Genomic DNA, 12,604 nt, shown 5'->3' on the forward strand with positions numbered 1-12,604 from the left:
GACTAGTGGAGGAAGAGGAGGGGCTGAAGGCAGGAGTCTCCCTGGAACAGGAACAGCGTGTTTAGGAGTGGCTGAACCAAACTGTAGTGGTGAGGAAGGGGTGGTTCGAGACGGGGAGCTCAACATCTGACCATCAGGTGCTGTTTGGGACCCCACAGGGGAAACAGGCCCTTCCATTGGTGAGGGAAAGGACAGTTTACCAATCACCTGTCTTGGATTGCCAGGTTTTACCGGTCTCGGAGGAGTTACAGTGAGAGGCATCAGAAGAGGAGGTAGAGGAGGACCCATTTCAAAGCGAACCTTCCCAATGGGAACTTTCCATGTACGTTCTGGGGAATGGCCCACAGGCAAGACTGCTGTAGGTTCTGTAGGTTCTGGGGAGTGGCCCACAGGCAAGGCTGCTGGCTTGATCCCTTCACTCATGTCAGGGCTGAGTCTTTCAATAATAACTTTACATGAAAGGGTGGTCGTTTGCTGGCCGTCCCTGGGAGCCGCGCCGTCCCTGGGAGCCGCGCCGTCCCTGGGAGCTGCGCCGTCTTTCCCTGAGCTGGTTTGGACTGCGTTTGATCTAACAAGACTCTTCCTGACACGCCCACTTCTAGTACTGATCGTCTCAGTCTTGTCTTTCCCACCTAGTTTCTCAGACCCTTCATCTGTCAGCTGGGACTCAGACCTCGACTCAGAGATGCAGTCGGTGGTGGTGGGACGCTTACGGTCAGCTTTCATATCCTGGTGTTGTAGAACATGGACTGGGCGATCACAATCTTTCAGCATCCCGTTGTTCGAAGGCTCGTCACTCTGTAACTCTGTAGGAGACGGTGGATTCCTAACGTCAGACCCTGGGTCTTCAGCATCTTTCCTTCCATTCATCCTCTTCGGTTGTGTACCAGATCTCAGGAGCTTCACGTTCACCACAGGGGAAAGACATATGGGACTATGTAACCTCTTGCAAACTGTATGGTTTCTGCTACTCTGAGCATTGGGTTTTGTTACCCGGATGTCTTCATGGATTTCAGATGTTGTAGTACAGTCCTCTACGTTCTTTACAGAGCTCGTTAAACTGGCAGGAGAGATGTGGACACTTGTTTTTGTCAGAGGTGCCAGAGACTTCTGTTCAGATGATGATTCCTCTGTCCCAGAATGCACCGTGATGACTGTTGATACTATACCTACATCCTTCAGTCCTTCTTTAGGGTGATTTGGGGAGGCCAGTCCTTCTGTAGGGTGACTGGGGAGGCCAGTCCTTCTGTAGGGTGACTGGGGGAGGCCAGTCCTTCTGTAGGGTGACTGGGGGAGGCCAGTCCTTCTGTAGGGTGACTGGGGGAGGCCAGTCCTTCTGTAGGGTGACTGTGGGAGGCCAGTCCTTCTGTAGGGTGACTGTGGGAGGCCAGTCCTTCTGTAGGGTGACTGGGGGAGGCCAGTCCTTCTGTAGGGTGACTGGGGGAGGCCAGTCCTTCTGTAGGGTGACTGGGGAGGCCAGTCTTTCTGTAGGGTGACTGTGGGAGGCCAGTCCTTCTGTAGGGTGACTGTGGGAGGCCAGTCCTTCTGTAGGGTGACTGGGGGAGGCCAGTCCTTCTGTAGGGTGACTGTGGGAGGCCAGTCCTTCTGTAGGGTGACTGGGGGAGGCCAGTCCTTCTGTAGGGTGACTGGGGGAGGCCAGTCCTTCTGTAGGGTGACTGGGGAGGCCAGTCCTTCTGTAGGGTGTGACTGACTGGGGAGGCCAGTCCTTCTGTAGGGTGACTGGGGGAGGCCAGTCCTTCTGTAGGGTGACTGGGGGAGGCCAGTCCTTCTGTAGGGTGACTGGGGGAGGCCAGTCTTTCTGTAGGGTGACTGGGGGAGGCCAGTCCTTCTGTAGGGTGACTGGGGGAGGCCAGTCTTTCTGTAGGGTGACTGGGAGGGAACAGTACATCACCAACCTGTTTCCAAGAGAAACCCTCTTCATCGTCTTTATCTGATTCCTGGCCTGTAAACAACTTGTCTTGTTTATGGGGACATGCTTGAGGAGCTGCTTTCTGATCAGTGGTGTTACATTGAGTGTTAGGAGCCCATTCAGTCAGTTGTTCTGGACCAGTCACTGTCTCCGCAGAACACTCAACCAGAAGACTGGGTTCCAGCTGTTTAGTGGAGGGAGTTTGAGACACGCTGGCCTCTCCTGACTGATCTTTAATGCTTTCTACTTTCTCCGAGTCCCCGTGGTTGATGCTCTGACCCGCCAAGACACAGCCATTATAACACGGGTTAGTCTCAACATCCATCTCTGTCATGTCTGGTGAGAAGTCCTGCACTTCTTCTCCTTGCGTCCGGGTGAATGAGGTCTGAACGGCCCCAGTATGGACAGAGAGGTTGCCTGGTTGCTCTACTGAGTTTGGGAGACACTCTGTGGTTTTGGTAAAGTAAGGTAGATCATTAGAGGAGGTTTGAGTCTCTCCTGACGGGGACTGGATGGTTTCAGCAGCTGGTTCTACCTGCATGTCTTCCTGTTCACAGACAGCCACACTGTTCCTCTCGGTCTCTCCTGAGGTCCCTGTGGCCAGATCAGGGCTTTTTCTCAGAGTAGAATTAGTGCTGTCTGAAACAGGGCTTTCTCTCGGAGTAAAATTAATTCTGTCTGATGGTAGTTCCACTGAGGAGTCTGCAGGTTGTTGTCCTGACAACACAAGGGCCATCTGATTGGCTGGTCCAGTTTTCTGTCCTGCTGTCTGATTGGCTGGTCCAGTTTTCTGTCCTGCTGTCTGATTGGCTGGTCCAGGCTGCTGTCCTGCTGTTTGATTGGCTGGTCCTGTAGTGTAGACAGACTGGTTTCTGTTCTCTAGAGGAAATCTGGTCCCTCGAGCTCTGGACTCCAAGACATCATCCAACCTCTCCTGAGCTGAGGACCAGGGTAAGGGGGAGAGGACAGGGGGCAGCGGCTTGAACCAGTCCAGGATCTCCTCAACTGATCTACTATGTTTATGGCCTGGCGGGACAATGTTCCTGCTGGGTCCAGGGCCTGGAGGGTCATTGTTCCTGCCGGGACCAGGGCCTGGTGGGTCACTGTTCCTGCCGGGACCAGGGCCTGGTGGGTCACTGTTCCTGCCGGGTCCATGGCCTAGCGGGTCACTGTTCCTGCTGGGTCCATGGCCTGCCGGGTCACTGTTCCTGCTGGGTCCATGGCCTGGAGGGTCACTGTTCCTGCTGGGTCCAGGGCCTGGAGGGTCACTGTTCCTGCTGGGTCCAGGGCCTGGAGGGTCACTGTTCCTGCTGGGTCCAGGGCCTGCCGGGTCACTGTTCCTGCTGGGTCCATGGCCTGGAGGGTCACTGTTCCTGCTGGGTCCATGGCCTGGAGGGTCACTGTTCCTGCTGGGTCCATGGCCTGGAGGGTCACTGTTCCTGCTGGGTCCAGGGCCTGCCAGGTCACTGTTCCTGCTGGGTCCAGGGCCTAGCGGGTCACTGTTCCTGCTGGGTCCATGGCCTAGCGGGTCACTGTTCCTGCTGGGTCCATGGCCTGGAGGGTCACTGTTCCTGCTGGGTCCAGGGCCTGCCGGGTCACTGTTCCTGCCGGGTACATGTCCTAGCGGGTCACTGTTCCTGCTGGGTCCATGGCCTGGTGGGTCACTGTCAGGTCTGTGGGGTTCAACTGTGCTGCGGTCTTGTAGGTGCTCCTTTAACTGCTGTTTCCTCCTGGCTGTGAGTGAGACAGAGACATAATGATATTCTGGTCTGTTGTAACAAGGGGAGGTCCATTATATCACATGGCATCATTACAATGCGTCTTGAATACATACCAGGGAGGTGTGATGAGGGAGGAGCTACACACACCCATAGATCCTCCAGCAGCCTCTGGACCTTCTCTGTAAAACACACCACCGTATCAACACCATGACGACTGTAGGTACTACACCCCACCGTATCAACACCGTGACGACTGTAGGTACTACACCCCACCGTATCAACACCGTGACGACTGTAGGTACTACACCCCACCGTATCAACACCGTGACGACTGTAGGTACTACACCCCACCGTATCAACACCGTGACGACTGTAGGTACTACACAACACCGTATCAACACCGTGACGACTGTAGGTACTACACAACACCGTATCAACACCGTGACGACTGTAGGTACTACACAACACCGTATCAACACAGTGACGACTGTAGGTACTACACCCCACCGTATCAACACCGTGACGACTGTAGGTACTACACCCCACCGTATCAACACCGTGACGACTGTAGGTACTACACCCCACCGTATCAACACCGTGACGACTGTAGGTACTACACCCCACCGTGACGACTGTAGGTACTACACCCCACCGTGACGACTGTAGGTACTACACCCCACCGTGACGACTGTAGGTACTACACCCCACCGTGACGACTGTAGGTACTACACCCCACCGTGACGACTGTAGGTACTACACCCCACCGTGACGACTGTAGGTACTACACCCCACCGTGACGACTGTAGGTACTACACCCCACCGTGACGACTGTAGGTACTACACCCCACCGTGACGACTGTAGGTACTACACCCCACCGTGACGACTGTAGGTACTACACCCCACCGTGACGACTGTAGGTACTACACCCCACCGTGACGACTGTAGGTACTACACCCCACCGTGACGACTGTAGGTACTACACCCCACCGTGACGACGGTAGGTACTACACCCCACCGTGACGACGGTAGGTACTACACCCCACCGTGACGACTGTAGGTACTATACAACACCGTGACGACTGTAGGTACTACACCCCACCGTGACGACTGTAGGTACTACACCACACCGTGACGACTGTAGGTACTACACCACACCGTGACGACTGTAGGTACTACACCCCACCGTGACGACTGTAGGTACTACACCCCACCGTGAGGACTGTAGGTACTACACCCCACCGTGAGGACTGTAGGTACTACACCCCACCGTGACGACTGTAGGTACTACACCCCACCGTGACGACTGTAGGTACTACACCCCACCATGACGACTGTAGGTACTACACCACCACCGTATCAACACCATGACGACTGTAGGTACTACACCCCACCGTATCAACACCATGACGACTGTAGGTACTATACAACACCGTGACGACTGTAGGTACTACACAACACCGTATCAACACCGTGACGACTGTAGGTACTACACCCCACCGTATCAACACCGTGACGACTGTAGGTACTACACCCCACCGTGACGACTGTAGGTACTACACCCCACCGTGACGACTGTAGGTACTACACCCCACCGTAGGTACTACACCCCACCGTGACGACTGTAGGTACTACACCCCACCGTGACGACTGTAGGTACTACACCCCACCGTGACGACTGTAGGTACTACACCCCACCGTGACGACTGTAGGTACTACACCCCACCGTGACGACTGTAGGTACTACACCCCACCGTGACGACTGTAGGTACTACACCCCACCGTGACGACTGTAGGTACTACACCCCACCGTACTACACACCCCACCGTGACGACTGTAGGTACTACACCCCACCGTGACGACTGTAGGTACTACACCCCACCGTGACTGTAGGTACTACACCCCACCGTGACGACTGTAGGTACTACACCCCACCGTGACGACTGTAGGTACTACACCCCACCGTGACGACTGTAGGTACTACACCCACCGTGACGACTATACAACACCGTGTACTGTAGGTACTACACCCCACCGTGACGACTAGGTACTACACCCACCGTGACGACTGTAGGTACTACACCCCACCGTGACGACTGTAGGTACTACACCCCACCGTGACGACTGTAGGTACTACACCCCACCGTGACGACTGTAGGTACTACACCCCACCGTGACGACTGTAGGTACTATACAACACCGTGACGACTGTAGGTACTACACCCCACCGTGACGACTGTAGGTACTACACCCCACCGTGACGACTGTAGGTACTACACCCCACCGTGACGACTGTAGGTACTACACCCCACCGTGAGGTACTAGGTACACACACCGTGACGACTGTAGGTACTACACCCCACCGTGACGACTGTAGGTACTACACCCCACCGTGACGACTGTAGGTACTACACCCCACCGTGACGACTGTAGGTACTATACAACACCGTGACGACTGTAGGTACTACACCACACCGTGACGACTGTAGGTACTACACCACATTGTGACGACTGTAGGTACTACACCCCACCGTGACGACTGTAGGTACTACACCCCACCGTGACGACTGTAGGTACTACACCCCACCGTGAGGACTGTAGGTACTACACCCCACCGTGACGACTGTAGGTACTACACCCCACCGTGACGACTGTAGGTACTACACCTAACCAACACCATGATGACTGTAGGTTTTTAACGCTCTAACCCCTAGGCTACCTGCCGCCCCAAAGGTATTAGTGTGTGGTATCAACTTGGGTTATAGTGTAATAAAAACATACCTTTATCCACCTGTGTTTCTTCAGGTGCCGTTGCTTGAGTTGACGTGCTCTTTAATACTGAACAAAGACAAGATTGAACTTAATTAACAAACGCTGTGATACTACTACTGATACTACTGATACTACTGATACTATTGATACTGCTACTACTGATACTACTACTGCTACTGCTACTACTGATACTGCTGATACTGCTACTACTGATACTGCTGATACTGCTACTACTGATACTGCTGATACTACTACTACTACTACTGCTACTACTACTGCTACTGCTACTACTGATACTACTACTACTGATACTACTGATACTGCTACTACTACTACTGATACTACTGATACTGCTACTACTACTACTGATACTGCTACTACTGATACTGCTACTACTACTACTGCTACTGATACTACTGCTACTACTGATACTACCACTACTACTGATACTGCTACTACGACTACTACTGATACTGCTACTACGACTACCACTACTACTACTGCTACTACCACTACCACTACTACCACTACTCAACTACCACTACCACTCAACTACCACTACTACTACTGATACTACTACTAATACTACTGCTACTACTGATACTGCTACTACTGCTACTACTGATACTACTACTACTGCTACCACTACTACTGATACTACTACTGATACTGCTACTACGGCTACCACCACTACTACTGATACTACTGCTACTACTGATACTGCTACCACTACTACTGATACTGCTACTACCACTACTACTGATACTACTACTACTACTCAACTACCACTACCACTACCACTCAACTACCACTACCAACAGCACTGTTACCTTTATTCTTCTCCGTCTCCTGTTTCTCTAGTCGTTCCTGGAATAGAAAGATTCAAAACACTTTACAGTTGATACTACAGCCAATGAGAGTCTAACCTTTCGGTTACTAGTCCAACGCTCTAACCACTAGGCTACCCTGCCGCCCCAGTTGGTACTACAGCCAATGAGAGTCTCTAACAGCCAATGAGAGTCTAACCTTTCGGTTACTAGTCCAACGCTCTAACCACTAGGCTACCCTGCCGCCCCAGTTGATACTACAGCCAATGAGAAAGTCTCTAACACTCTACAACAGTGGTCACCAACCTTTTCTGAGTCAAGATCACGGAGTCAAAATGCAAGCTGAGATCTACCGCTCTGATTATTTTTAAACATGACTTTAAAAAAACATAACCAATTAAAAACAGTTCTGTAGCAATGAGGTTTGAGCAGTAGACTATAGGCCCAATACATTATCCCTGCATATTGGCTATGCTCAGTAGACTATAGGCCCAATACATTATCCCTGCATATTGGCTGCATACTTAGGCCCAATACATTACCCTGCATGTTGGCTATGCTCAGTAGACTATAGGCCCAATACATTACCCTGCATGTTGGCTATGCTCAGTAGACTATAGGCCCAATACATTACCCTGCATGTTGGCTATGCTCAGTAGACTATAGGCCCAATACATTACCCTGCATATTGGCTATGCTCAGTAGACTATAGGCCCAATACATTACCCTGCATATTGGCTATGCTCAGTAGACTATAGGCCCAATACATTACCCCTGCATATTGGCTATGCATGTTGGCTATGCTCAGTAGACTATAGGCCCAATACATTACCCTGCATATTGGCTATGCTCAGTAGACTATAGGCCCAATACATTACCCTGCATATTGGCTATGCTCAGTAGACTATAGGCCCAATACATTACCCTGCATGTTGGCTATTTTATTTGGACAAGGCACAAAATAGTCCAAATTGGCTGACTATAGGCCCAATAACATTACCCCTGCATATTGGCTATGCTCAGTAGACTATAGGCCCAATACATTACCCCTGCATATTGGCTATGCTCAGTAGACTAAAGGCTGTGCCAAGTAGACTATGATCTCAATACATTACCCTGCATGTTGGCTATGCTCAGTAGACTATAGGCCCAATACATTACCCTGCATATTGGCTATACTCAGTAGACTATAGGCCCAATACATTACCCTGCATGTTGGCTATGCTCAGTAGACTATAGGCCCAATACATTACCCTGCATATTGGCTATGCTCAGTAGACTATAGGCCCAATACATTACCCTGCATATTGGCTATGCTCAGTAGACTATAGGCCCAATACATTACCCTGCATATTGGCTATGCTCAGTAGACTATAGGCCCAATACATTACCCCATATTGGCTATACTCAGTAGACTATAGGCCCAATACATTACCCTGCATGTTGGCTATGCTCAGTAAACTATAGGCCCAATACATTACCCTGCATGTTGGCTATGCTCAGTAAACTATAGGCCCAATACATTACCCTGCATATGGCTATGCTCAGTAAGACTATAGGCCCAATACATTACCCTGCATGTTGGCTATGCCAGTAGACTATAGGCCCAATACATTACCCTGCATATTGGCTATGCTCAGTAGACTATAGGCCCAATACATTACCCCTGCATATTGGCTATGCTCAGTAGACTATAGGCCCAATACATTACCCCTGCATATTGGCTATGCTCAGTAGACTATAGGCCCAATACATTACCCCTGCATATCGGCTATGCTCAGTAGACTATAGGCCCAATACATTACCCCTGCATGTTGGCTATGCTCAGTAGACTATAGGCCCAATACATTACCCTGCATGTTGGCTATGCTCAGTAGACTATAGGCCCAATACATTACCCTGCATGTTGGCTATGCTCAGTAGACTATAGGCCCAATACATTACCCTGCATGTTGGCTATGCTCAGTAGACTATAGGCCCAATACATTACCCTGCATATTGGCTATGCTCAGTAGACTATAGGCCCAATACATTACCCTGCATATTGGCTATGCTCAGTAGACTATAGGCCCAATACATTACCCTGCATATTGGCTATGCTCAGTAGACTATAGGCCCAATACATTACCCTGCATGTTGGCTATGCTCAGTAGACTATAGGCCCAATACATTACCCTGCATATTGGCTATGCTCAGTAGACTATAGGCCCAATACATTACCCTGCATGTTGGCTATGCTCAGTAGACTATAGGCCCAATACATTACCCCTGCATATTGGCTATGCTCAGTAGACTATAGGCCCAATACATTACCCCTGCATATTGGCTATGCTCAGTAGACTAGAGGCCCAATACATTACCCTGCATGTTGGCTATGCTCAGTAGACTATAGGCCCAATACATTACCCTGCATATTGGCTATACTCAGTAGACTTTAGGCCCAATACATTACCCTGCATGTTGGCTATGCTCAGTAGACTATAGGCCCAATACATTACCCTGCATATTGGCTATGCTCAGTAGACTATAGGCCCAATACATTACCCTGCATATTGGCTATGCTCAGTAGACTATAGGCCCAATACATTACCCTGCATATTGGCTATGCTCAGTAGACTATAGGCCCAATACATTACCCTGCATATTGGCTATACTCAGTAGACTATAGGCCCAATACATTACCCTGCATGTTGGCTATGCTCAGTAAACTATAGGCCCAATACATTACCCTGCATGTTGGCTATGCTCAGTAAACTATAGGCCCAATACATTACCCCTGCATATCGGCTATGCTCAGTAGACTATAGGCCCAATACATTACCCTGCATGTTGGCTATGCTCAGTAGACTATAGGCCCAATACATTACCCCTGCATATTGGCTATGCTCAGTAGACTATAGGCCCAATACATTACCCCTGCATATTGGCTATGCTCAGTAGACTATAGGCCCAATACATTACCCTGCATATTGGCTATGCTCAGTAGACTATAGGCCCAATACATTACCCCTGCATATTGGCTATGCTCAGTAGACTATAGGCCCAATACATTACCCCTGCATATTGGCTATGCTCAGTAGACTATAGGCCCAATACATTACCCTGCATATTGGCTATGCTCAGTAGACTATAGGCCCAATACATTACCCTGCATATTGTCTATGCTCAGTAGACTATAGGCCCAATACATTACCCTGCATATTGTCTATGCTCAGTAGACTATAGGCCCAATACATTACCCCTGCATATTGGCTATGCTCAGTAGGCTATAGGCCCAATACATTACCCCTGCATATTGGCTATGCTCAGTAGACTATAGGCCCAATACATTACCCCTGCATATTGGCTATGCTCAGTAGACTATAGGCCCAATACATTACCCCTGCATATTGGCTATGCTCAGTAGACTATAGGCCCAATACATTACCCCTGCATATTGGCTATGCTCAGTAGACTATAGGCCCAATACATTACCCTGCATATTGGCTATGCTCAGTAGACTATAGGCCCAATACATTACCCCTGCATATTGGCTATGCTCAGTAGACTATAGGCCCAATACATTACCCTGCATATTGGCTATGCTCAGTAGACTATAGGCCCAATACATTACCCCTGCATATTGGCTATGCTCAGTAGACTATAGGCCCAATACATTACCCCTGCATATTGGCTATGCTCAGTAAACTATAGGCCCAATACATTACCCCTGCATATTGGCTATGCTCAGTAAACTATAGGCCCAATACATTACCCCTGCATATTGGCTATGCTCAGTAAACTATAGGCCCAATACATTACCCCTGCATATTGGCTATGCTCAGTAGACTATAGGCCCAATACATTACCCCTGCATATTGGCTATGCTCAGTAGACTAGAGGCCCAATACATTACCCTGCATGTTGGCTATGCTCAGTAGACTATAGGCCCAATACATTACCCTGCATATTGGCTATGCTCAGTAAACTATAGGCCCAATACATTACCCCTGCATATTGGCTATGCTCAGTAGACTATAGGCCCAATACATTACCCCTGCATATTGGCTATGCTCAGTAGACTAGAGGCCCAATACATTACCCTGCATATTGGCTATGCTCAGTAGACTATAGGCCCAATACATTACCCCTGCATATTGGCTATGCTCAATAGGCCCAATACATTATCCCTGCATATTGGCTATGCTCAGTAGACTAGAGGCCCAATACATTACCCCTGCATATTGGCTATGCTCAGTAGACTATAGGCCCAATACATTACCCTGCATATTAGCTATGCTCAGTAGACTAGAGGCCCAATACATTACCCTGCATATTGGCTATGCTCAGTAGACTATAGGCCCAATACATTACCCTGCATATTGGCTATGCTCAGTAGACTATAGGCCCAATACATTATCCCTGCATGTTGGCTATGCTCAGTAAACTATAGGCCCAATACATTATCCCTGCATGTTGGCTATGCTCAGTAAACTATAGGCCCAATACATTACCCCTGCATATTGGCTATGCTCAATAGGCCCAATACATTACCCTGCATGTTGGCTATGCTCAGTAGACTATAGGCCCAATACATTACCCTGCATATTGGCTATGCTCAGTAAACTATAGGCCCAATACATTACCCCTGCATATTGGCTATGCTCAGTAGACTATAGGCCCAATACATTACCCTGCATATTGGCTATGCTCAGTAGACTATAGGCCCAATACATTACCCTGCATATTGGCTATGCTCAGTAGACTATAGGCCCAATACCCCCCTGCATATTGGCTATGCTCAATAGGCCCAATACATTATCCCTGCATATTGGCTATGCTCAGTAGACTAGAGGCCCAATACATTACCCCTGCATATTGGCTATGCTCAGTAGACTATAGGCCCAATACATTACCCTGCATATTAGCTATGCTCAGTAGACTAGAGGCCCAATACATTACCCTGCATATTGGCTATGCTCAGTAGACTATAGGCCCAATACATTACCCTGCATATTGGCTATGCTCAGTAGACTATAGGCCCAATACATTATCCCTGCATGTTGGCTATGCTCAGTAAACTATAGGCCCAATACATTATCCCTGCATGTTGGCTATGCTCAGTAAACTATAGGCCCAATACATTACCCCTGCATATTGGCTATGCTCAATAGGCCCAATACATTATCCCTGCATATTGGCTATACTCAGTAGACTATAGGCCCAATACATTATCACTGCATATTGGCTATACTCAGTAGGCTATAGGCCCAATACATTACCCCTGCATATTGTCTATGCTCAGTAGGCTATAGGCCCAATACATTACCCCTGCATATTGGCTATGCTCAGTAGACTATAGGCCCAATACATTAC

At 49.3% G+C, this 12,604-nt stretch overlaps 1 protein-coding gene across 1 annotated transcript in view; it reads right to left on the reverse strand.

Moving 5' to 3' along the window:
- Positions 1-1,178: 1,178 nt before the first annotated feature.
- LOC115118074 (serine/arginine repetitive matrix protein 2-like) overlaps positions 1,179-12,604 on the reverse strand; it is a 34,797-nt gene continuing 23,371 nt past the window's right edge. The window contains exons 12-15 of the mRNA XM_065027046.1: positions 7,253-7,289; positions 6,432-6,488; positions 3,765-3,830; positions 1,179-3,664 (exon numbers count right to left, since the gene is read on the reverse strand). Of these exons, the coding sequence (XP_064883118.1) occupies positions 1,179-3,664; positions 3,765-3,830; positions 6,432-6,488; positions 7,253-7,289 (2,646 nt within the window). The remainder of the gene's footprint in view (positions 3,665-3,764; positions 3,831-6,431; positions 6,489-7,252; positions 7,290-12,604) is intronic.

The sequence above is a fragment of the Oncorhynchus nerka genome, linkage group LG14 (assembly GCF_034236695.1).
Source record: "Oncorhynchus nerka isolate Pitt River linkage group LG14, Oner_Uvic_2.0, whole genome shotgun sequence".
NCBI classification, from domain to species: domain Eukaryota; kingdom Metazoa; phylum Chordata; class Actinopteri; order Salmoniformes; family Salmonidae; genus Oncorhynchus; species Oncorhynchus nerka.